We start from the raw sequence: 23987 nt of genomic DNA, 5'->3' as shown, positions 1-23987 counted from the left end.
GTGGCTTTAAGCAGAAGCCAAGCAACGATATACGTGGAATTAATCGAGCTTAACTCCGACAATAAGCTTCGTCATCACAAATGCGATAAGATTCTACTCGTGCAACAATCTCCATGTCTTTCTTCCCACCTTCATTGCGAGCTCTTCCGAGGTGTCCTAGAATTCCAGTTCCATCGTTGTAAGTACCTGATTTCACCGTCAAAGTGGCAATGATCACGAGGAAAAGCGGGCTGCCGATCGATGCACCCTCTGTCTGACGTGGTTATCGCACTGCGGGGCAGTTGAGACGCTCTGGCTAACTCACATCCTCTCATTTTTAGTCGCGCTAGCTTCATCCGCGCTACCTTTCCTGTGTCAAACCTCCCTAGACGATCATTCAGCTATACACCCAACATGTACAAACCCAGACCAGACTTTAAGGAGGTGGAAGGTCCTAGGCCGGATTTCCGACGCGATGCCGAACTTACCGTCACAAAAACCCCCAACCCCGCCTGGCAACAGGGCGATGGCGCAAACGACGGCGGCGAGAGTCTGAAAAAAGACCATGTCGAAATTGATCCTTACGCCGAGGGCCGCCCAGCCGCGTCGAATTATAAGCTGTTGATTTCGGGGATGGTGCCTCGACCTATCGCCCTAGTCAGCACACAATCGGCGGATGGAAAAACAACAAATCTCGCACCGTTCAGCTACTCGCAAGTCGTGAACCATGACCCGCCTACCTTTATTGTTGGGTTCGCAGGTGGTCTTGCCAATGCGAAGGATACTTTGCGCAATATTCAAGAGACCGGGGAATGCGTGATCAACATCATCTCAGAGCACTTTGTCGAAGCTGCCAACTCGACATCTATCAATGCTCCATACGGAACTTCTGAGTGGGATGTTTCTGGTCTTACCCCGGCACCAACTGCTGTTGTTAAGCCGGCGCGTGTTAAGGAGTCTATTGTCGCGATCGAAGGCAAGCTCGTCGATATCAAGGAATTTGAAAGTCGGTCAACTCCTGGTAAGAAGACTGGTGCGATGATCACTGTTGAGGGAATGCGGTTCTGGGTTCGAGAGGACGCCATCGATGAAGAGCGCTCGGCTGTTGACCTGAGCGTTCTTAAGCCCATTAGTCGGTTGGGTGGCATCTCATACGGGCGTACCACTGAATCATTTGAGCTCCCTCGTCCGTTCTTTTAGACTGCCCCATCTGGTTTTAGATTTGGAGCTCGTGATACACAGGTTTTGTATGTAGAATGAATACATAGACGATCTATAATGATTATATTACATCAATTCATTGACAATTTAACTTCGTGAAAGGCTAAGTTGGCTTATTAGCCCACGGTATGTCAAAGATAGACGGAGGGACAACTGCATCTGCGCGCCTTTGCTCTTCCAACTTCTCCGCAGTTATACGAGCAGCTTCTTCCAATTTCTGTTTTTCCAACTTGTCTGAAGTCCTCCAGGAATCTTCTTCTTCGAATACAATATACTGCACGTTGAGGCTTCGAGATACAGTCCGCAACCAACCAACGATATGACCCAGGAGGTCGTACTCAGTTCGAGCTCGAGTAGTTAAATCGATATACCATTCTTCCCACGTCCCTTCCATGTCAAATCTCTTTTTGCAACTAAAGACTGACATAAACTGCACGGTTTCAGCCTGGTTGCCAGATATCCATCCACGGCTAACAGCTTTTATCAAACACCAAGGAGTGGAAAATGTTCTATGGGAATGTTGTTGGTGCGTAGTACTATTCGATGAGTATTGACATATCAGTCATCGGTCTTTGGGAGAGGGAATGAAAAAGAAAAGTAGCGAAAAATAACCTTTCACGGTATACGTACTACAGGAAATTAAAGTTGAGCATATTCAAACGCGCGGCAATCGTTTTCATTGGCTGGAACATCAAATGTGATTATTTCCATATCTTGAAGAGAGTTCAATTGATTTGGACCCTAGATCTTTGTATGAGATAGGTTCTGTATAGTACCACCATTGTCATTCAAGAATTGCTGAAGATATTGTTTAGCAGGGAATCCTCTCGCGTGTCTCATGCTTTCTAAATAAAAGGTATACTTACCGTATTGGTTTGCCGATTCATTTGCGGTATACTTGGGCTTCACAGGTATTTTGAATAGTCGGTGGTTGGCTTCAAGAGAACCCAGGTGATATATGGTTCAGCTGATTTGTATAAGCTGAAGTCACCTCTGTTGCATCCTCTACAAGATTTTCTAAATGGCCTGCAACCTTTCGAACGTTGGACTGTTGGGTTATCTGGGGAGAGTTCATTTGGGTGTTCGACTTCCAGAAGAGTAGCCCGACAAAAGATTTATTCTCAGAATTGTCGTTATACTTTTCCAGCCATTCCCCACTGACCGATATCAGTCTCCGTCGTAGAATACTTAAAATGGGAGAATGTCGTCTCCCATTTACTTTTGAATGAAGCTTTATTTTGTAACTGAGTACCAGAAGGCATGCTTAACAATCCAAACGTAACCAGCTCGAGCTTACAGACAAAACCAGAGATATCAATAGGGAGAGCGAGCTGTACACATCGATTGAATATGTTTGATATATAACCTAGCATCATACTGAAGCCAAGAGATGATTGAAATAGCTTCCAGGAATGTTGGCTCTTCCACTGTATTAGAACGATAATCTGCTGGTATGGCGAGGCATCGTTTATAGGTGCCCAAGATAGGCCTTGGAACCCAGGAATCGTCGACACATACTCCAAGGACTTTCCTAACAGTGACAGTGCTGAGATAGGTTTTGATCTTTCTAAGATATTGACTCCAGGGCGAAAATACAAATGGAGGATACCAAGGACTGGACAAGCTGGCAATTGGTCGATCTCCTCTGAAAAGTAAGAAATGTTTTGGAAAGATGGTCTGGTTAAGAAGCAGGGGTTGAACATGTTGGAGTCACTTCCCCCCTCAAGTTGATCCTAAGGTTACCTCACTCGAGGTGTTGTTTAAAAGAGAGTGTTGTAAAGTTGCCGAGCCAAAACAATTTCCCAGGCACTACTCGGGGCTCTAGGCCTAGAGCGGGTGGGTGTGTGCAGGTTATAAGACCCCAAACGGCTCCCGAGAAGACTATTTTCTTTTCTTAATTTTCACTGTCTTTCCTTCACGTCGGTACATCAGTGCCATCGCTGGCGGACAAATCGATAACTATCTGCTGGTTTCTTTAGTATGGTAAAAAAACCCAATTTGGTATCCGTCATGTAATATCATCTACCAACTACATAATCTTGCTATCTAATTTCCCAATATCCCTACACCATCAATATACAATAATATATTCTGAAATAATTGACTGTAGCTGCTGTAACTTGAATTATTATACCATATAAGTATGATGCAATCGAAATCGCTTATTAGTGTGTAGTAAAAGCTTCAAGATGAATGTGGGATTTCAACGTTGCGCCTAGGATCTGTTGGATTGTCCCATTAAGCCAGAAAGCCTGCCCAAGTGCTTACTTGGTGGATCTTCTGGATTTACTGCTACGGATACTACATATAACTCTCAGCCTAGTATCTGACGCACATATGCATAATTTGCACCGCTGATGAAGACTATAAGGCGGCCCGGGGGTATTATGAATTGATTTACCTTCCGCAAACCTCTCGTACCGTGATATTTGATCTGGTTGTATTTCTCTGCTACACATATAAAAACCCTAAAAGAACATCTATATGAGTCGTTTGCTGAAACCTTATTGTACCGGGACCATATTATCGTCCGACGCAAAGCGCGATAGCTCCTCGTGCGGAGAGCGGGGTATCTCCAACTCTGGAGCTATTTAAGTGTTTAGCCTAGGACCAAGCCCAACTTGAAACATGAGATAACACTACTAGTCACCCATATCTAAGCAACTTGAAGATAAGACACTTTCGAGACGTCTTCCACTTCTCCTCCGTTGCCGAAACGCCTTTTGTTCTATCTCTTTCTACTACTAGATAGGTCAACAGAGAACGTCTTTCAATTTACACGTTCGGTCTCTTATCAGAGTCAAAGCGCCAGTCAATAGCACAGCAGTCATCATGCCCAAGGAAGATTACGAGACATATGACCTCGGGGATTGGGAGCTTCAAAGTGGAGAAAAGATTAAAAATGCGCATATCGCGTTCAAAACATTCGGCGATCCGAAATTGCCAGCCATATTGTACCCCAGTTGGTTCTCGGGCTGTAAGTTCCCATCGAATCTGTTCCAATTTTTTATTTTTTTGAATATAGAGACGGTCCCCTAACTGTTTATTTTTTCTATAATTCATAGTACTGTCCGACAACTTCTGGCTGATTGGAGAAAACAAGACCCTTAACCCCAAAGAGTACTTCATAATTGTCACTGCCCTTTTTGGGAACGGTCAATCTTCATCGCCATCGAATCAGCCTACGCCTGGGCCATTCCCAAAGGTCGTATTCTACGATAATGTGCGTGCACAGCACGAGCTTATCACTAAGCATTTCGGCATTACCCACTTGCGTGCGGTAGTCGGGTGGTCTATGGGTGCTGGCCAAACGTTTCAATGGGCAACTCAATATCCGGAATTTATGGACTTTGCAGTTCCGTTTTGCGGATCAGCAAAAACCTCTCTGCATAATAAAGTGTTTTTGGAGGGCGTCAAGAGCTCTCTTCTTGGTGTTAAAGGAGTCCGGTCTGCTGGATCTGGGGAAGTTGGAATACAGAAAGATCCGTCGGAGTTCCGGATTTGGACCGCCGAGGAGAAGGAGACTGGCCTCAAAGCGATGGGCAGGGTGTATGCTGGGTGGTAAGAAGAATAAATTACCCCATGGTAGCTTAATATATGACTGGTGAGCTAATACGCAGATTGCAGGGGATTCAGCCAGGCTTTTTACCGGGAGAAATTGTATGAGAATGTCCTGGGATACAAAGGACTTGAAGACTTCATGCAGAATTTCTGGGAGAAATGGGCCTGCTCAAAAGGTATAATAATTTGCCTGATGAATACTTGTCTAGGACTACTTACTTATGATTCAAGACCCCGAAAACCTCCTGGTCATGATCCAAACATGGCAGAACGGCGACGTTTCCCAGCAGGAGCCGTATAATGGAGATTTTGAGAAGGCACTGGCATCAATCAAGGCGAAAACACTTGTGCTTCCAGCCAAGACTGATCTTTACTTCCCGTAAGACTTATTTGTCCCCATCTACTAAAGCATAGGGCACCCAAAGTTAATGCTTGCTACCAGGCCAGAGGATTCGGAATATGAGGTTGCTTGTATGGCGCCCGGTGTTGGAAAGCTTGATATTTTCCCATCTATTTGGGGGCGTAAGTTTTCCCAAATTTGTTGCCTAGCTTTATTAAAAAAATCCCTGAGACTAATGATGCCGTGTAGATTGGGCAGGAGGCCCTGGTGATAGTAAGGAGGACGTGGAGTGGCTGGATAAGCAGCTTGCAAAATTCTTTGCAGAGAGCAAGTCAGACGGCATTGCAGATTTAGTGGAGAAGGTGAAGAGTACACTCCTGTAATGATAGCCTTAGTAGGCCAAAGGACTTTAAGTAAATATCATGAATTAGCCAAAAATGAACCATCTCGAGATGTTTAAGCTGGAGACCGCTGGAGACCGCCCGGGGATAGGATCAGGTGATAAAACTGAGTAAGCGCCGTGCGCACGCATCGTCGGACCTTTTGCATGCTGTCACTTCCTTGCTTTCCTAACCTCTCATTCCTCCTTATTTCTGCTCGGCTGCATTATTTATTTTGTCGCCTATCTTCTCCGATTCGTTTTTATCTCTATCACCTCCCAGGCGCTATTTTAACGCGCGACTGTGACATTCTCCTCGTTATCTAGTCCCCATCTCGATCGCGACAAACTATCACCGAATTCCTCCACACATAGTCACTAAATAGTTACTATGGCTGCACAGCCTACTCGACAATGGGGCGTGACCCCTCCCATATCGACTGTTCTTCCTACAAAAGATGAGCTCGTTGCCAATGATGACCTCATTGCGGAACTGAAGGCGCAGAATAACTTTGAACCCCCAGCCGAGACCGAACGGAGGTACGAATCACCAGTTCCAAGACTTCTATGAGTATACATTGACTCAATTCTCGGCAGACAACAAATGCTGCAGCTACTCCAACGAGTTGCCTTGGAGTTTGTCAAGCTTGTCAGCCGCAAAAAAGGAATGTCACCTGCCGCCGTAGAGGCTGCCGGTGGTAAGATCTTTGCATATGGAAGTTATCGTCTCGGTGTATATGGGCCAGGTTAGTTATATCCCTTGATAATCGACTTTTTTAGTTGAGCTGACTTGGTATTTTTTAGGATCTGATATCGATACCCTTGTCGTTGGCCCGCAACACGTCCTGATCGAAGATTTCTTCGCTGATTTCCCACCCGTTCTCGAGAAGCTGGCGCCAGCAGGCACAATTGAGAAGATGACCCCTGTACCCGATGCATTTGTCCCTATTATCAAGCTAGAGCTGGCTGGGATCAGTATTGATCTGATTTTCGCGCGACTTATTGTTCCCTCGGTGCCCATGAACCTCGACTTGAAAAACAATGACTACCTGCGAGGGCTTGATGAAAAGGAAGTTCGATCGCTCAACGGTACTCGTGTTACTGATGAGATTCTGGAGCTTGTTCCGCAACAAAAGACTTTCCGTCTAGCACTACGTGCAATCAAACTTTGGGCGCAAAGTGAGTCGATATTACGTGGCCTGATTCCCCCCTCCAAGATGATTTGACTGACAATCCGGTTGAATAGGACGTGCTATCTATGCCAACATTGTCGGGTTTCCCGGAGGTGTTGCATGGGCCATGTTAGTGGCTAGAGTCTGCCAACTGTATCCCCAAGCCACTGGCTCGGTTATCGTAGGCAAGTTCTTCCGGATCATGAACAAGTGGGCGTGGCCGCAGCCTGTCTTGCTCAAGCCTATAGAAGATGGTCCTTTGCCAATGAAAGTTTGGAATCCCAAGGTAAGCCTCACTGTGTCTGAACTGACTCTGATAGCCTGACACGCTCTAATCCTTTCCCACTTTTTAGATCTACCACGGCGATCGTTTCCACCTCATGCCCATAATCACACCCGCCTACCCTTCCATGTGTGCAACACATAATATTTCCATGTCCACAAAGGCTGTTCTTCTCCGAGAGCTCCAAAGAGGTGGTGATATGGTGGACAAAATCTTCATGAAGCAACTCTCCTGGAATGACTTATTCACACGCCATACCTTTTTTACAAATGCTTATAAGTACTATCTCAGTATCACGGCCTCGAGCAGGACGAAGGAGGCAGAAGGCGTCTGGTCTGGTCTAGTTGAATCGAAGCTGCGTCACCTTGTCGGAGCCCTCGACAGAAAGGCCGTCATCGCAGTCGCCCACCCTTTCCCTAAAGGATTCGAGCGCATCCATATCATTCAAAATGAGGAGGAATTGGCTGCTGTAAAGACCGGATCCACCAAATACCAAGCTAGTGGAACAACAACGGAGATGACCGATGAAACCAACGACGCTGCTCACCAAGCTGCGGCTCAGAACGGGGCTGAGAATGTGACAGTCCCAGAGCCGGCAGAGAAGCCCGCTGAAACAAATGGTGGACAAACCGTTTATACCACGACGTACTATATCGGCTTGGAACTGAAGCCGCTGGAACCAGGTATGAACTATTTCTAGCTTACGTGTTATATTACAATTATCAACAGATGTCTCAATAGAAACCCCACGACACCTGGACATTTCGACCGATTCCCAGATTTTCAAATCCACCTGCACTTCATGGCCTGGATACCAAGCCGATGTCATGGACTTGGCCGTTACTCACGTTCGCAGGTGAGTTACCAAGTCGCCTTTTGACGCACAATGGCGGTTTATTGACGACACACAGTTTCGATTTGCCGGATGATGTCTTCCAGCCTGGGGAAACCCGACCGATTAAGAAGAAGGCCACAACAAAGAAAGCCAAGTCAGCCAACGCATCCGCCCAGGGCCAGAAGCGAAGACTCGACGAGTTGGACGTAAGTACAAAGAAGACAGCAAAGGCGAGGGAGCGTGACTCGGCATCATATCGAAACTAAGCTCGCCTCTCCACGTTTCGTTCAGAAGGTTCCCATAATGCCAACAATTAGGAAAAACTAATATCATTTCTTCGCATAGAATCAATCTCAAGGTACTGCCAAGCGCCAAGTTACTCCCAACACCATGTCCGGTGCTCCTACCCCTGCATGAAATTGATATGCCACCTTCGATCACAAAGTTACCAACATCACATCGGGGCCGGTCCCCGCTCAATTCTAGCATCCACGTGTTCGAATAATGACATGGATGTCCAACACTAATATGCCAACAACATCTCATCAATCCCTGAATTTGATTGCTTGCCACCCGATGGCAACCTCGCGTCGACCCTCTGCGCTCACAGAGCACAAGGTTGGTTCTCTCCATTTCCCCTTCACCCCCAGATATACAGGGCAATTAGGCTAGAGGCACTTTACTCAGAAGTCCCAGTGTACCCATCTCATGGGCCCTATCTCCGACCTTCATATTTCTTTGTGGCGTTGCACCACCTGTCGAGGTAGTAAATTCTCGACTTTGACAGTGATGATCCGCATTGTATTATTATCCCAGGCCCATGCAGATTGCAGATAGCTCAGCTAGAGTAGTCTAATTCAAGACATTTTCCCCCCGTGGGTGGGTGAAGCGTAACCTTGTTTGCTTAAATCTATCCAGTAATTTCCAAAGCATGCTACGGCTATAATAGTCCGGGCTATATGGCAAAGCCGCATGTACTATGATCTATCTCATAATTTAAAAGATTTGCATTGGAAGAAAAGCCCTTCCCGTTTGAGACTTAGCCACTGAAGTAGAATGCAATAAGTTCCAGAGCACACGTCCATCATACCGATTACTGATCCTTGGCGGTATAGAACGGCTTTCCTAGTCTTTTGTAAAGCTTGTACTCGCGCGGTTTGACAAACATTGGTTCCGTAGCAGCAAAATATGGCTTATAATATTCCTTCTGCAGTTGTGTCTACGATTTAGATTAGATACAACACATTCGACAAAGAAATACTTTCAGATATGCTTCTTACCTGAACAAGCCATTCGGGAGTCGCATCCCTGCAATAATAATGTCAAATTCGAACAATTCCAGAGGTAAAATGACAATAAAATACCAGTTCTCCACCCAGCTCAAGGTTCCAAGCTCTTTTGGATCTTGATATATCTCAAAGAATCGACATTCTGGTTCAGCAACAACAGCATCGTAGACCGGCTTCATAAGTTCGAAGAATTTCTCTACATTGGAGGGGTCAATGTATATTGTAACGTGGAGGCTTATACCGGGATTGGATGTCATGGTTGATTTGGAAAATATTTGGAGTAAAGTGTGTAAGTTGTATGAGATGGTTGGGAACTTGAACCAGGCGAGGCTGCCGAGGAGTAGTAAGTGTAGTTTAAGTATGATTTTCCAAGGTTAATACAAGGCTCGGATCCGAAGGCTGAGCCGTTCCCCGCTCAGCCCCTAATACAGTGTATGACTAGTAGTAAAGTCTCATCGATTTCAACTGTAAGGCTATGGAGAACTTGAAGTATCCAATGGGATTGGCGCGGGTAGCTTACATTATTCATGTCGGCGTTTTCTGACTTCTGTTACAGAGATATGGCCATTGGTGCCATTGCATTCGAGTCTGCTTCCAAGGTTGGTATGCATAAGAGTGGCGGAATAATCCGGCCAGTCTCGCAATTAAAGCCCTTTTGGGACATGATACAGTCAAACCCCGATAATAGTACACACCTGCTTATAGTACTGGCTCTGCTTAGATAGATCTACTTTTATAGGTTTTATCATACAAAACCTCCACTTAAAGAACACTTACCTTTGTACACCTCTTTTTAACTACGTTACAAATTACTACTTAGTAATCGACTAATATGGGCACCCGCCCATCTGCCCAGGTACCTGTGCATGGTGGGCTGAGACCTGGGTACATAGTAACAGCCCCAGCCCCAGCCCCAGCCCCAGAGTGGAGCCCAAGTTTGCTTGGTAACTTGAAGGTCAGTTTTCGACTGTAAATCACGTTAACTATTGTACCATTCACTTATTGTACATGGTTTTCCTTGGATGGTAGGCTGTACTATAAGCGGGCTTTGACTGTATATCCTTTTCAAGAGTCCGGATGGCTGAAAATTGTTTATTATGATTATCCATAATTTAAGGTCTATATAGACGTCTTAAATGAATAGAGTGTTCAAGTCCGAGTAAACAATAATGTAGACTGAATGGGACTAGTGTGTCAATGGTTATCAAGCGTTTAACTTGAACTTGAACATGGACCCCAGTCACGGATACTAGTATTAATTTAGATTGCTTGTACCGCGAGAGGCTGATATCCATGTTCAAGAAGCTCTATTTCATCCGGCGTGAGCTCAATATCCAAAGCCTCCAAGACTGCCTCAACCCTCTCAATGCTGTTTAATCCAACAATTGGACAAGCCCCCTTTTGTAACAACCAAGCCATTGCAATGGAGCTCATTGCACAACCTTTCTTCCGTGCTAGCTCTTCAACTTGATTGACAATAGCTTCATTTTGATTTCCCACGAACCATTTCTTCGTTTTCTGATCCTGGCCTTGACGGGCAGACTTCTCCTGCCATGGTCGCGCTAGAAGACCTCGTGCCAAAGGGCTCCAAGGAACAAGACCAACACCTTCCGCCTCGCAAAAAGAATTCATTTCTCTTTCCTCCTCACGATAAAGAAGATTATAAAGACCCTGCATGCTCACAAAGGTATTCCATCTGTTCATCTTTGCCGTATACTGCAGCCGTGCAAATTCCCAGCAATGCATACTTGAAGCACCTAGATATCGGACCTTGCCCATCTCAACTAGATCATGCAACGCACGCATAATTTCCTCAGGTGGCGTTTCCGAATCTAATCGATGAAGCTGTAGCACATCGATATAGTCGGTGTCGAGTCGGCGCAACGATCCCTCCACTGCGTCGAAGATATGCTTCCGACTGAGTCCCATCTGGTTTACCAGATGTCCATCGTTGATAGCAGGGCTAGGTCTTGAGTTTAAGTTTAGTTCATCTTCAAGAACTGGATAATAGACCTTTGTCATTATCACCACTTTGCTTCGTAGGATAGAGTGCTTCTTGAGCGCTTTCCCAAGAATTCCTTCGGATTGACCGTTAGAGTATGTGTTCGCTGTGTCGAAGGTGTTGATTCCTAGATCGAAGGCTCTTTTTAACAGAGGTAGTGATTTTTCTTCGTCCAGGACCCATGGTGAGCCTTCCCAATCTGGGTTGCCGTAGGTCATACACCCAAGGATTATTCGGGAGACTTTGAGTCCGCTATTTCCGAGTCGTTGATACTGCATCTGCTTAGACGCATGGACGGTTTTACTCAATGTCATGGACCCCATTGTAGCTTTAGGTAGGGTGATGCTTCATTCTATCAGTGTTGGCCAAGTTGGGGCTTATCTATATTTCTTTATACTATTCCATCGGTGCTTAGCCGCGTAATGATACTCCTTGGCTCGGGGATCTCTCCGCTCCTACTAAGATACAGGTCGAAAGTAAGAAATGTAGTCATCTCTGTCTTAAACTTCTTTGTCTCGTTGTGTTGCTTCAATGCCCGCACCTTGCCAGTGGGGAGTTTCCCCATCTTTGGCCTATATGTTTACGATCAAATTATTGAATATTTCAAGTTTTAAAAATTCTTGATCTCGTTCAAAATATCAATCACACAATAATAATCTAGCTCATCTCATTTGACATCATTCCCGGAAATGTAAACTCCCCAAAGTCTTGTAATAAAAAGTCATCTACAGGCGTAACCAGCGACTCGCCAGGAAATGTAAATGAGCCTGGGACTGGATGCATCGGCCTATCCATATCCTGAGATTGATATACCAATGCATTCAAAGATGACATTGATGGGACACCCTGTTCCCCGTCCCTTCGTAGGGAGGCAACGCATTCGTGAAGCTTGCGCGTGAGACCTGGGGTCATTCGGCAAATAGGATGCTGTTGTACACTAGGTGTGGCCTGAAACAATTCTAATACCTTTCGAATCAACTCAAAATCTTGAGTTGGATTGATTGAAAGCTGTGTATAGTAGTTCTTTGAGACTTCCAGTAGGAAATGACCTGCAAATGCAATCATAATATGAAAATAATGCGGCATGCCAACGAGACTATGCTGGAGATTTTCCTCGTGGAGAATCATTTCAAAAATCGCGACAGCAGCTTCATGGGCCATGTCAGCTGCTGTGATAAAATGAGACGGAATTGCCTCTCTGTTGAGGCCTTTGAAGACTTGATGTCCGAGGTACAGCTTCCCAAAATGGTAATGTAGCTGTAGGCCGCGCTTAGGAAAATCTCCAATATAAGGATCAGGCTTGAATATTGCGGAGAACTTGTTGAACCATCGGTCCAGCTGGCGAGAGTAATGAATAATCTGATTTGATAGCGACTGTGGTATCCGTGCTTCTTGATCAGAGCCCAGCAAGTCTCGCACTTGACTCATAATGACTAACAGAGCAACTTGGGAAATAAGTCGAATGTCAGAATCGGTGGTGTCATCACGAGCTAGGAAAGTCTCCCAGCTCAAAGCTATCTCCTTGTCACTGCGAAGAAGTGGATCGCGATTGTGAAGAATGGAGAGATGCTGATCGGATATGAAAATAAGGTACCATAGTCTGACCCGATCCTTTATCGTCATTGTTTCGGTTAAACTTGAAGTTGGAGAGCTATGATTTTGGACCGGTCGCATATCACTAGGATTTGCAAGATGATCAAAGCTGCGATGTAGCCGCATGTCCGCTGCACGGCGAATGGCGTCACTAGAGAGTATCCGAGAGGCATCTGAAAGCCAAAACGAAGTGATACATAGAGCACGGACGTATTCAAGATTATGTTTCTCGAAAATTGATCGCGACATCAGCCGTCGGAACTCACGGTTACATGTCTCATAAAGCGGTTGACTTTGGGGATCTTGTAATGCGGAAATTGTGCAGACTGCAGCGAATAGCAGTGGTGATGTGCTTCGAAGTTGCTGAACGCTATGATAGCCGCTGCAAATTCCATACAGGTAGGGATCAAGACGCGTGAGATAGCGCTCAACGAGTGTCTCGGCGACACTCAAAGTGATGACACCTTTAGTGACGAGATCTTGCGATGGTTGATGTCTTTGTCGGGGAATACTCGGTGGAGTATTGGTAGAGGAGCCCGGACTTCCAAGCTTAGCAATATCCAAGTATGTGTCGATAGGTGCTTGAACGGCGGAAGGCGTGTCCGGTGGGGATATTTCACAACCATCAAGATCTTCTGGGTCACGTTCTAGTTCTTCATTCTGTACTTTATCCCCATTAAGGGGGTCATCGACAGCAGAACTGAGTGGATTCGGTAGTGGCAAGTTGAGATGCCTGCATAGGTCTCCCAGCACGTGGTGAATATTCTGCACATCACTCTGTAGATGTTCGGTGTTTCTGAGGGATCGTGTTAACATTGAATACTGTTTAGATAAAAGCTTCAACCGGCTAAGAGAAACTCCGACATACTTGACTTCCTCTACCAATGATTGGAGACTTTTGTTCAAAACACATGAGAGTCCTCGTCGGCGACATCGCGTACAAGGTGCTCCTTCGCTCATGTCACATTTGATCTAAATTGATTTTTTAGTCGGTCCAATCAGTTGAGATTCAATTCGATTACTCACCTTTTGCTTCCTACAAGCTCCACACGCAGTGATCTTGCGGGTAATCCCCGGCAAAACATCCAACACCCCGGGGTCCTTCGCATCAGGGAGTTCAACGGCAGGACTCGTGCTCGGCAAGGCCTCCGATGCCTCATCGCTCCAAATTCGCTTTCTCTTTGTCATGATTTGTTCGTGGATTCCGTCTTCCTGGTCCTCAAGTTTGCATTCCGACGGATAGTAGAACGACAGTGGGCCGGTGAGTACCCCGACGGGCTTTATCTACCAGCGAGAGGGGCAAATTCAAAATCCGCCCTGATAAAATGCCCCTATTCTATTCGCCAAGTAAGCATTCTATGAACAAGGACCAGGTGGCTCAAGAAAGGTATGATCGGCCTTTTACCCCGGAGCTTCTCCACTCCCCACCTCGGCCACAGGGCTGATTGGAACCTGCTCGAGCTCCCCGCATCAGTGGAAAAGACTCCGGGGCGGAAACATCGGAGAAATACCGAGCTGACTTGCGAGCTAGCAGACACGAATTGCAAACCATTGCGATTCTAAAATTCAGATTACCATAAGAAAAAGGTCAGGAGGTCACCTTGTTGCCAACCAGAAATCGAAATATACTCAAATCGGGAGACGCCATGCCATCATCTACCATCGCACCCAAGTCTAAACCTCTCCCACAGGGTATTTACCCACCCGTCATTTCGCTGTACAAGGCCACGCCTCGCCAAGAAATTGATCTAGATGCGTCTTGCAAGTTTTTTTCACATTTGATCCGAGGAGGGGTTCACGGTCTTGTGTTAGCTGGAACTAATGCAGAGGCCGCTCTGCTCTCTCCCGAGGAACGCAAAGAACTAGTGAAGGTCGCGAAGAAGGCTGCCGCAGATCTTGGTCGCCCTGATTTAGCTGTGATTGCTGGAATTAGTGGTCAATCAACAAACGAGTCAATTCGCCTGGCTGAAGATGCATTGAGTGCGGGCGCTGATTACGGGTTGTTACTCCCGCCAAATTATTGGGCCAAAGCTGTCACCAAAGACGTAATTCTCAGTTTTTATCGCGATGTTGCGGATGCGACCGCACTTCCGATCGTTATTTATAGTGTAAGTTGGACAACTAGGCCACCTTTTCTCTCAAATTCGGAACTGACCATGTTTATTATCATCTTTTTAGTTCCCTGCGGTATGCAATGGCATTGACATGAACTCAGACACCCTATCCGAGCTTGCAGAACATCCGAACATCGTTGGTGTCAAGTTAACCTGTGGAAATGCCGGAAAAGTGACAAGGCTCACTGCGGAATATACTCATGCCCAGTTTGGGGTTTATGCGGGCTCTTCGGACTGGTTACTTCCTTGTTTAGCTGGCGGAGGAAGTGGATGTGTGACTGGCATCGCCAATATCTTCCCAAAGTCTGTCGTTCAGCTATATGAATTGTGGAGCTCAGGGAGATTTGAAGAAGCGAAACAGTTGCAGGGATTTATAGCCCAGGCTGAGAAGGCATGTAAGGAAGGCATTGCGCCTACGAAGTATGGAGCCTTTCATTATGCTGGTCCGACTGCTGGATTGAATGATCCAAAAACCTTCTGGCCTCGCAAGCCATACACACCTTGTGGATCAGACAAAGCTGCTTGGGTAGAGAAAGTGATGGAGCATTTGGTGAAAATTGAGGGAGCCTTGCCTGATGCTGTATAGATTCTAAGTTAGCTAGCCATTATTCTAATAAAGCATCGAAGTTCCTCCAAAAGCATGCGCCCTTCTATTGAGTAAAGATCCAACTATGGCAATTGGTAGAAATGTCTTACTGAAAGCGATTCAATGGTTAAAACTTGAATTGTGAATAGATACATGTGTCTATGAAAAGAAGTCTTCTCTAAGTCTAACATACTTGATCCTCTGTCTCCAGTAGGTGAAAGCAATATGGAACACACCTTCCTGAGCAAGGATACTCGGATAGGAGAGCTCACGGTTAAGTCTTTTCTGACTGTTGTTTGTCAGACAGTAACCATCACCTTCCTCTAACTTTTTCCATTTCCAAGTTTCTCCATTATCATCACTCCAGGCAACAGATAATGGTGCTCGAGGAGCACCCCAGAACGCCTCTTTCCCATGCTTGTTCACTTGGTTCCTACGAGTGTCGGTACCGTCACTAATATCGTCATACAGTCCATCTCGTCGACCGATGGCATCCTCCTTCGAAGAGTGATTATACACAAGAACCACTCGACCAGAGGGCAAGACATCGAAGCATATTCCCGCATTGGGATTGGGTAGAATGGTAGCTTTTGGCTCGCTCCAATCAAGTCCATTGGGAGATGTTGACAAATAGATATTATCTGCCCAGCGACTCCGATATAGACCGAGGTATGAGCCGTTCTTCAGTTGCTGAATATTCATATGCACACACCCATAACTGTTCGGAATTTCTTTTTCGGACCATGTTTGGCCATTATCTCGGGAGTAACGGACGCATGAGATATCGTCACTCCCTAGCCACCGCTCCCCGGGTTCAGCACGACATTTGAATATAGGGACGACCCATGTCCCATCTTTGAGCGTGATTATTGGCTGACGAATAAATGTACCACGATCACCGAATAAGACTGCAGGTTCTGACCAATTTGTTCCATTGTCGGATGATATCAGCTGTTTAACGACTGCTGAATCTTGGTTCCCAGCATCTTGAGACGTATAGAGCAATCTGATCTCCACGGTGGATGGAATATGGAACAGGACAGGGTTTTGCTCGCTTCTAGTATGATCGTGGGTCATTTTTATTGCTGGACTCCACGCAGCCTCCCATGATGGAAGTCGCGATATGTATATGCAGATGTCTGGTCGACCCTCAATGCTGCCGCCAAAATAAGCGCATAGCAAGTCTCCATTAGGGAGAAGAAGGAGATTCGAGGCGTGGCATTGCTCAGTGATGGTTGGAATATAGGCTTCGGAATATGAATAGGGCCGATTAGAAGCCAAATTAATGGAAGGTTGATAGTCGGGCTCTTCGCTGTGAGCATTCGTGGCCATGGTGTTGTATGGCAGGTCTAAAGGGAGTGGGAAGGTGTTTGAAAATTCAAATAACCTGGAGCTCAAAAGCTGGAAGTGGATTAAAAAGCTCTTATCTTATCTCAATCATTTTCTGCCTGATTAAGCTTGAGCAAAGACGTACCTCAAAGTCGGAAAGTCGGAGAGGTCTCCAACGAACAGAGAATGGTACTAAACATCGGTGGAAAAACCGACTCTGCACTCTCTCCACTTCCCCACGGGGATAGTGGATCTTCTTTGATAGGACACCCCGCTGTCTGTATTCGCGACCAAAGGCCAATAGTGAATACTCTATTTGCATTATTGAGAGCACTATAAGTTCCAGCATTCGATTTCTGCAGAAACCTTTTGGTTTTCAATTTCAATCTTTCGACCTCAAACACCCTACACCAACAGGATATGGCGGGTACAACAAGTATATGGATCAGTAACGAGGCGAAGTCTGATCCAAAGGCCATTTTCAATGTCAGGCTTCTGTACCTACTATTTGCTGTTGCATGGGGTGGTGTCTTCTATGGATTTGATACTGGTAATATTGGAGGGATTCTTACCCTCTCATCATTCAAACATGCGTTTGGGATGAATGATATGACCGAAACCCAACTGGATAATCGAAAGGTCAGTTTCAATATATCCTTTTATTCCTTGGGCCAGCAACATCCACTTACAATAACTAGGGAACCATCGCTTCGATGCTAGCGGCCGGTGGATCTGTAGGCGCATTGCTTGCAGCTCCAACTTCCGACTACCTTGGCAGGAAACGGTCTGTGCTTACTTGGGCTTTTATTTTCATTATTGGGGCCATAATGCAGATGATTGCAGACTACAAAGTGCTTTTGGGCGGTCGATTCATCTCAGGGATGGGTGTTGGTGCTTCCTCAATGCTCACACCACAGTTCCTCTCCGAGAATTCACCAAAGTCCGTTCGAGGTGCAATGACTGCTACATACAATCTGATGATTGTCACTTCTCTTATGCTAGCATTCTTCATCAACTATGGCGTCTCTAAGTGGTCGTTTCCAGGCGTTGATGAGGATTACACGCAGTGGCGTGTCGCGATGGGCATTCAAATAATCCCTGGTGCGCTTATGTGTATAATGATTCCATTTGTCCCCGAGACACCTCGCTGGTTGATCAACCACGGAAAGCATGAAAAAGGTCTCCAAAACATTTGCAGGCTGAGGAAACTGCCCGCAGAACATGAATATGTTCAAACAGAATATCGCGAAATCCAGGCTCAGGTAAATCATGAGCAAGAATGCTATAGTGGGCATAACTACTGGGTTGTGCTGAAAGATGTTTTCACATCACGAAACAATTTCCAGCGATTCTTTTTGGCAGTTATGATATTCCTGTTCCACAAGTTGACTGGAACAGACTCCTTGAATGTGAGTTCTTTATGCTGCTTTCGGTGATCAAATACTTATAATCTTTGGTACAACAGTACTACGCCCCAGAGATATTTGCTATGATTGGTGTGAAAGGTGGATCAACTACTTTGCTTGATACTGGTATCTACGGTGTTATCAAAGTAGCTACCTCTCTTTTCTACGTACTATATCTCATTGATCGAGTCGGACGCCGTGTTCCTCTCCTAATTGGCGCTTCAATCCAAGCCACTGCCATGTTATATCTCGCACTTTACCTACGATTCACAGGCGAAATCGAGGACAGTGAAGGAAGTGGCACTTCAGCGGGGGGGATTGTTGGAATTGTTTGGATCTATATATACGCGTTTGGATGGTCATTTGGCCACTCTGTGGCACCTTATGTTCTTGCAGCAGAGGTCTTCCCGACGAGAATAGTAAGTCTACATCTCGGGCCAAGATTGTGAAACTATATGGCTAAATTTGCGCTAGCGATCATTTTGCATGGCAATCTGTCTGTTTACAGATTGGATTGTTGATTTTGGAATCACGCGTGCCACGCCGAACATGATTGCAGAGATGGGATGGGGCGTATTTCTGCTATATGCGCTGTTGACCTACCTTGGGGTGGTATTCATCTATTTCTGCATGCCAGAGCTGAAGGGTCGGTCAATTGAAAGTATGGACAATCTTTTCGACCGGCCTCTTTGGACAATGTGGAGACACGCTTATCCCACAGAAGAAGAAAAGGTCCGCTCGGATGTCCGGGACAATTTGGCTGAGAAGATGCAGTATCAAGAGGATGATGTTAAACAGGACCATGTACATGTCGAGAACGTATGAGATAACTTGTTTGAAAGGTTGAGTTATGACATTGCATTACGTGTTATGAATACAGTCAAATTTGATCTATGATTTAAGCGTAAGCAGAAGTTAAAGCTCTCAGGTGGACTGAGCATTAAAAATCGGGATAAGTCCGGTCGCTCCTCGGTCTTATCACGACGGGGTTCTCTCCGGTTGATCATCATGTCATTCATAGCTTTAGAGGTATGGAGCGCTAAAGCTGATGATAAAAGAAAATCAAATCAAGATCATTCTAAATCAATTACTTCACTCAATTCTCAAAGCTCAAGATGGCAAATGAAGTTAAAACTAAGACATTCACGTTGAACACGGGAGCTCAGATTCCCGCCATCGGGTTTGGCACTTGGAAGGCTGCACCAGGTGAAGCAGCAGCGGCGGTTAATGCTGCATTCGATGCGGGTTACCGTCATTTTGTATGTTTCAATAGACAAACCTACATCTCCAAGCAATGATGGCTGAAGATACTGACATTTTAATATAGGACTGCGCTCCACTCTGTATGTCTTGGGACCTCCGACCGTAGTGTTAACTGAGGAAAGGCTGACTAGTGACAGATGGGAACGAACCAGAGATTGGTCAAGTTTTGAAGAGCATAAATGTTCCAAGAAACGAGTATTTTGTGACAACCAAGCTGTAAGACACCTGCATTACACTATACATCCTTGGATATCCCAATGCCAAAGTCTCACCATCGCTGCAGCTGGTCTTCTGATCATCGTCGAGTCACCACTGCACTTCAAAAGTCACTCGACGACCTCTGTTTGGATTATGTAGACCTTTACTTAATGCATTGGCCTGTCACACTCCCTACGGCTGGCCCAGAGACCTACGGGAAAGAGGACCGTACAGTTCATGATCCAGATTGGGATTTCACCGACACATGGAGGGAGATGGAGAAGCTCCTACAAACCGGAAAGGTCAAGGCTATTGGAGTTGCAAATTTTTCATCTTTAAATCTTGAAAAATTGCTAAAAAGCTCCAAAGTTGTTCCTGCTGTTAACCAGACGGAGATCCAACCGTTATTGCCACAGAAGAGGCTGAATAAATTCTGTGTTCAGCATGGCATTCATCAAACTGCTTTTGGCCCCCTGGGCGGAAGTGGCAGTACGTTACATGAAGATACAGTGGTCAATGAGATTTCAACGAAAAGGGGTTGTAGCTCGGGCAATGTGTTACTGAGTTGGGGCGTGCGGAAAGGATGGAGCGTCATTCCTAAAAGCATCAACCCCACGAGGATCGCTGGTAATCTGCACGGCTGCTTTGAAATGAGTGATCAAGAAACAGAGCAGATAGACGCATTGGTTGATACACTTGGAGGGAAACGATTCAATGTTCCAAATTGGGGGACTATTCTGTTTCACGATGATTATGACAGCCCCCCGCAGTAGATCTTGGCAATAAACATGGAAAAATATTAAATTTTTTAGATTAATCTTACACAAAGCTTCTTTTCCTTGTACCGTGTACTAATACATGTTTGTTTATTCAGCCGTTTTGAAGTAATAAATGGGCTTGCTTCATGATCACATCCCTGGTAAAAATAAGCGACGACAAGGGTGCCAGCTCGGGAAGCGATTGGTTCACGGGCAAGAAAGCCTTGTCAGTCACCTCGAAGATATCAGCTGCTTCTTTAATAAGCCAATTACCTTGTACATTGCTTATTCTCGATGCGCCATTTCATGCCTGGGTGTTTGAGAGTACCAGGCTGCTACAAAAGATGACGCCTAGGAGCTCTAGAGGTAGCAGAAGTTAACGACTTAGTTGTTATTGTACGTGTGATTATTATTTCAGTACCAAATTGACTGCCTACTAGCCAAAGTCTATAGAATGGTATTTTAAACAGTAGTAGTAGAAGTTCACATGCAATGGAAAGACTAAAAAGACAGGGTTTCATCAAGACCCAAACAGCACAGCCCGTACTTGTACCTCGTATTGGCACATGCGGCGTATGCAAAGAGACCAAAGCATGGACCCTGTCAAAATATCCAAATAAAGCATTGTAAATCATTCCTTCATCAAATTGATGAGGCTTCTTCAACTTCCACGAACCCGCCATTCGAATTCATCTAAATGCATTGAAAACAACTTGGAACAATGGAGAATTCTATATCGAACTCGACGCAGCTCACGAAGATCAAAGGGGCCCTGTCATCCGTCAGCTTTGGCGGCAATTTGATTGAAGTTGCCGCCCTAACATCGTTGATCGGGTCAACCGCCGCAGAATCGCTTGCACTGGGCGACAAAGGACCTGCTGGCCTAGTATGGGCAATGATGACTGTTTTCGGGGCCATCCCGGTGGTGCGACTATTCATCGCGACTACAACTCCGGGCTGGCTCCGCGAAAGTATGGGCGTTAGCAATGCCAAGTCAGATGCTGTGGTAGGGTTGTTCCAGAACACCGATGCAGCTTTCAGGTTTCAAGATCGCAAAGAGCCTGCAACAGCCGTTGAGTGTGAAATGAGGGTTTGGATGCTCTTTTCCTCTTACTTTCTGGAGTCATATCCTAATCTTTCATAGAATGCTAGAACTGCGGACATGAAAGATTCCCCGATGGACTCCAAACGTCGATTCGTATATGTGTTTAACCAGCGCACGATCCATATTTTGAACTGTATCCCTTTCAGCCTCCCTGGTGACGATCTGAAAGTTTACTCTTTTGTCGAGGACCCATGGCGGGATAAGAGATATGCTTCGTGGTATACTTATCTCGACTGGGGTCTTCTTGCTCTCTCAGCGGTGGGAAAGCTAGGGGAGTTTACCCTCCTCTGGAGGTCTGATGCTCATATGCTGGCTTGGGTGAGTCTCTCTACTTGGTCATTCTTCTTCTCCGCTGCCCTCATCTTGCGGCTTCATAGTCTATGGGGATCTTCCCGAAAGTCGGAGGTGGACATAATTACTGGTACTCTCCCAACATGCTCTTCACCGGGAGGAGATCGCAAGATTCTGCTTGGGATACCCAAGAGTGTGCGTGTTCATGTTCTTTGGAGAATTATCTGGGGCTTTGGTGTTTTTGTCGGCATCGCTACTGTTGGCACTACATACTTCGCGCTTAGTCAGTATACCAGCAACGAGGCCTTCTTGATCTGGGTTGCATTCCAGGCCCTATGGCTCAGTACACGGTCTGCGCTTTACTACTTTCTTAGCAACCGAGAAGGTCAGTATCATGTTGGCCTAGAAGGCAAGCCTTGGGGCAAGGTGGATGTGCAAGACAGAGCCAGGATACGTCATCTTGTTTACACACTATCAAAATACCAAATACAACTTCACCCTCGATCGCCACTTAGTTATGAAGACGACATTCTTATGCCGGAGAGGGTGGAAAATCTTCAATCAGTATACCCTGCATCTCCTGGAGATAAGAACGTTAGTCTCTCAATTTGCGGCGTTATCCCCGATACCGTTCTTTCAAGTGCATCGTGGGTATTTGGATGCAAGGAAGGTGGATTCGATTTTTATGACACTTGTATCATCGTCCTTAATACTCCCACAGGCGTCATCTCTATACCTGCCGCCCGGGCACTTTCTACACGCCCGCTCAATGCGATACCTGAGATTGATTCGGAAGAAGGCGTTGACTTGATTCATTTACCTCGTGGTGGCTCACTACCTCAAGGCAGTGTAGCGCTTAAAGACAATGGCATTGAAGTGAAGTGGTGCTACTGGATTCCATGCTCTGAGGGACGCTGGCTGTACTTTACAACTGAACAGACAAAAAATCGTGGATCCAAGGATGCGGCCATCCTGTCAGATTTGGAGGTCACTGATTTACTAAACAACGGGAGGGTAATCAATATCAGCTTGAAGCACGTTGATGAAGTAAAGGAAATTTTGCACTATTCGACGTTGGCTTGTGGGTATCTTCTGAATTTGCTGAGATAATGACTCTGTGAACGAATTAATCATTGATGTGTTGGAAGTTTATGAAGCATACTACATCATCAGCTTCAACTTGAAGTCCGCAATAATTGGGCTCTTTTAGATGCCAGAGTAAATAACCATTTTCATTTTTGAGTTCCCCTCAGCTTTTAATCTTTAATAATTATTTTTGGAACGAAGGGACCCCAATACTGTCTACAAAGAAGACGTAAAAACAGCATTCGCTATAAAATTGATTGAAGCAAGGGGTTCGCAAATTTTACTTGGCCTTTACTTGGAAATAACCCAGCGAGTTCAAGTTGCATATACTAGTACTTGACCATCCAATGTTCCAGTCAGTGGCCCACTATGTGTTCCAAGGCTGTGAATCGCCTTGACGACCTTGGAATCCGCAATTGCGAATCTCGCATCGGATGGGGATACCATCAGATTAGATGCCTCCCTTGAGATATCCTGTTCTGGCCATATCTTGTAGGCCTGTGGACATCATGGCCACCGTCGTAGTCTTGGACAACAAAGTTGAAAATAAGTTGGTATTCAACAGTCTCTACCGAGTTGATATATGTATTAACTCTTTACATGGGGAATATCTTAATTGTTTCTAATTCTTCTCCGCGAAATGAATGTGATGGATTTTCGATTAGCTTCTCCGGTTTTGGGAAACCTATTCAGCGGATTTAGTAGAAGAATTTCTAGTAAATAAAATGGTAGTATTATATATTTATTTCTTTTAAAACTAGATAATTATAGAGATAACCCTAAGCTAAATATAAGATATTATATTTCTAGATAAGCTTTAAATGGAGAATATTAATTAAAGAAACTAATCTTAAATTAAGTTATAATATATATAAAATAAAGTATAATTATATACCATTTTATAAGTATTTTAATTCTTTAGAATCCTTTTTATTCTCTATCTCGTTGATTGATTTTAGCTTATCCTTACTATATTTATTAGTCCCTATCTTTTCTTAGATAGTTAGTTATAATATATATTATAAAATAATATAATATAAAAACTATTAATTAAGTTTTGATTTATTCTATTACATCATATTGATATAAATTAATAAATTTCTTTTAAGTATATCCTTTAGCTAAAATTTTCAAGTAAATAGAATAAATAAGTTTTTTAATCAGTAGAAGATAATAGTAGAAATTAGGTAGTAGAGT

At 45.1% G+C, this 23987-nt stretch overlaps 12 protein-coding genes across 12 annotated transcripts; 7 read left to right on the top strand and 5 right to left on the bottom strand.

The window, feature by feature from the left end:
• Positions 1 to 393: 393 nt before the first annotated feature.
• N7478_012350 (flavin reductase family protein) lies at positions 394 to 1179 on the top strand (the record flags this gene model as incomplete). Its single annotated transcript, XM_056928564.1, has 1 exon — positions 394 to 1179. One exon carries the CDS (start codon positions 394 to 396, stop codon positions 1177 to 1179), a length of 786 nt encoding a protein of 261 aa, XP_056773122.1.
• Positions 1180 to 1303: 124 nt separating this feature from the next.
• On the bottom strand, positions 1304 to 1594 carry N7478_012349 (uncharacterized protein; the record flags this gene model as incomplete). The annotated part of the gene is made up of 1 exon (XM_056928563.1): positions 1304 to 1594. The coding sequence occupies one exon, from the start codon at positions 1592 to 1594 to the stop codon at positions 1304 to 1306; it is 291 nt and encodes a 96-aa protein (XP_056773121.1).
• A 2438-nt stretch (positions 1595 to 4032) lies between these two features.
• N7478_012348 (homoserine acetyltransferase family protein) lies at positions 4033 to 5484 on the top strand (the record flags this gene model as incomplete). The annotated part of the gene is made up of 6 exons (XM_056928562.1): positions 4033 to 4177; positions 4266 to 4761; positions 4828 to 4937; positions 4993 to 5140; positions 5204 to 5283; positions 5351 to 5484. The coding sequence occupies 6 exons, from the start codon at positions 4033 to 4035 to the stop codon at positions 5482 to 5484; spliced, it is 1113 nt and encodes a 370-aa protein (XP_056773120.1).
• Positions 5485 to 5871: 387 nt separating this feature from the next.
• On the top strand, positions 5872 to 8187 carry N7478_012347 (polynucleotide adenylyltransferase; the record flags this gene model as incomplete). Its single annotated transcript, XM_056928561.1, has 8 exons — positions 5872 to 6020; positions 6078 to 6226; positions 6285 to 6659; positions 6727 to 6938; positions 7006 to 7618; positions 7665 to 7791; positions 7847 to 7976; positions 8116 to 8187. The coding sequence occupies 8 exons, from the start codon at positions 5872 to 5874 to the stop codon at positions 8185 to 8187; spliced, it is 1827 nt and encodes a 608-aa protein (XP_056773119.1).
• A 676-nt stretch (positions 8188 to 8863) lies between these two features.
• N7478_012346 (putative quinol monooxygenase) lies at positions 8864 to 9316 on the bottom strand (the record flags this gene model as incomplete). Its single annotated transcript, XM_056928560.1, has 3 exons — positions 8864 to 8989; positions 9051 to 9078; positions 9135 to 9316. 3 exons carry the CDS (start codon positions 9314 to 9316, stop codon positions 8864 to 8866), a joined length of 336 nt encoding a protein of 111 aa, XP_056773118.1.
• A 1003-nt stretch (positions 9317 to 10319) lies between these two features.
• Positions 10320 to 11384, bottom strand: N7478_012345 (aldo/keto reductase; the record flags this gene model as incomplete). Its single annotated transcript, XM_056928559.1, has 1 exon — positions 10320 to 11384. One exon carries the CDS (start codon positions 11382 to 11384, stop codon positions 10320 to 10322), a length of 1065 nt encoding a protein of 354 aa, XP_056773117.1.
• Positions 11385 to 11718: 334 nt separating this feature from the next.
• N7478_012344 (Zn(II)2Cys6 transcription factor) lies at positions 11719 to 13842 on the bottom strand (the record flags this gene model as incomplete). Its single annotated transcript, XM_056928558.1, has 2 exons — positions 11719 to 13626; positions 13681 to 13842. The coding sequence occupies 2 exons, from the start codon at positions 13840 to 13842 to the stop codon at positions 11719 to 11721; spliced, it is 2070 nt and encodes a 689-aa protein (XP_056773116.1).
• A 458-nt stretch (positions 13843 to 14300) lies between these two features.
• On the top strand, positions 14301 to 15354 carry N7478_012343 (dihydrodipicolinate synthase family protein; the record flags this gene model as incomplete). Its single annotated transcript, XM_056928557.1, has 2 exons — positions 14301 to 14762; positions 14833 to 15354. The coding sequence occupies 2 exons, from the start codon at positions 14301 to 14303 to the stop codon at positions 15352 to 15354; spliced, it is 984 nt and encodes a 327-aa protein (XP_056773115.1).
• A 159-nt stretch (positions 15355 to 15513) lies between these two features.
• On the bottom strand, positions 15514 to 16686 carry N7478_012342 (sialidase family protein; the record flags this gene model as incomplete). The annotated part of the gene is made up of 1 exon (XM_056928556.1): positions 15514 to 16686. One exon carries the CDS (start codon positions 16684 to 16686, stop codon positions 15514 to 15516), a length of 1173 nt encoding a protein of 390 aa, XP_056773114.1.
• A 417-nt stretch (positions 16687 to 17103) lies between these two features.
• Positions 17104 to 18914, top strand: N7478_012341 (uncharacterized protein; the record flags this gene model as incomplete). The annotated part of the gene is made up of 4 exons (XM_056928555.1): positions 17104 to 17322; positions 17382 to 18092; positions 18149 to 18508; positions 18564 to 18914. 4 exons carry the CDS (start codon positions 17104 to 17106, stop codon positions 18912 to 18914), a joined length of 1641 nt encoding a protein of 546 aa, XP_056773113.1.
• A 695-nt stretch (positions 18915 to 19609) lies between these two features.
• On the top strand, positions 19610 to 20323 carry N7478_012340 (uncharacterized protein; the record flags this gene model as incomplete). Its single annotated transcript, XM_056928554.1, has 1 exon — positions 19610 to 20323. One exon carries the CDS (start codon positions 19610 to 19612, stop codon positions 20321 to 20323), a length of 714 nt encoding a protein of 237 aa, XP_056773112.1.
• Positions 20324 to 21029: 706 nt separating this feature from the next.
• On the top strand, positions 21030 to 22814 carry N7478_012339 (uncharacterized protein; the record flags this gene model as incomplete). Its single annotated transcript, XM_056928553.1, has 2 exons — positions 21030 to 21398; positions 21453 to 22814. 2 exons carry the CDS (start codon positions 21030 to 21032, stop codon positions 22812 to 22814), a joined length of 1731 nt encoding a protein of 576 aa, XP_056773111.1.
• Positions 22815 to 23987: the final 1173 nt, after the last annotated feature.

This window comes from Penicillium angulare, assembly GCF_028827245.1.
Source record: "Penicillium angulare strain IBT 27051 chromosome Unknown utg000011l_segment0_segment0, whole genome shotgun sequence".
NCBI classification, from domain to species: domain Eukaryota; kingdom Fungi; phylum Ascomycota; class Eurotiomycetes; order Eurotiales; family Aspergillaceae; genus Penicillium; species Penicillium angulare.
The sequence above is the reverse complement of the archived record's forward strand: the minus strand, read 5'-3'. Positions and strand labels throughout refer to the sequence as shown.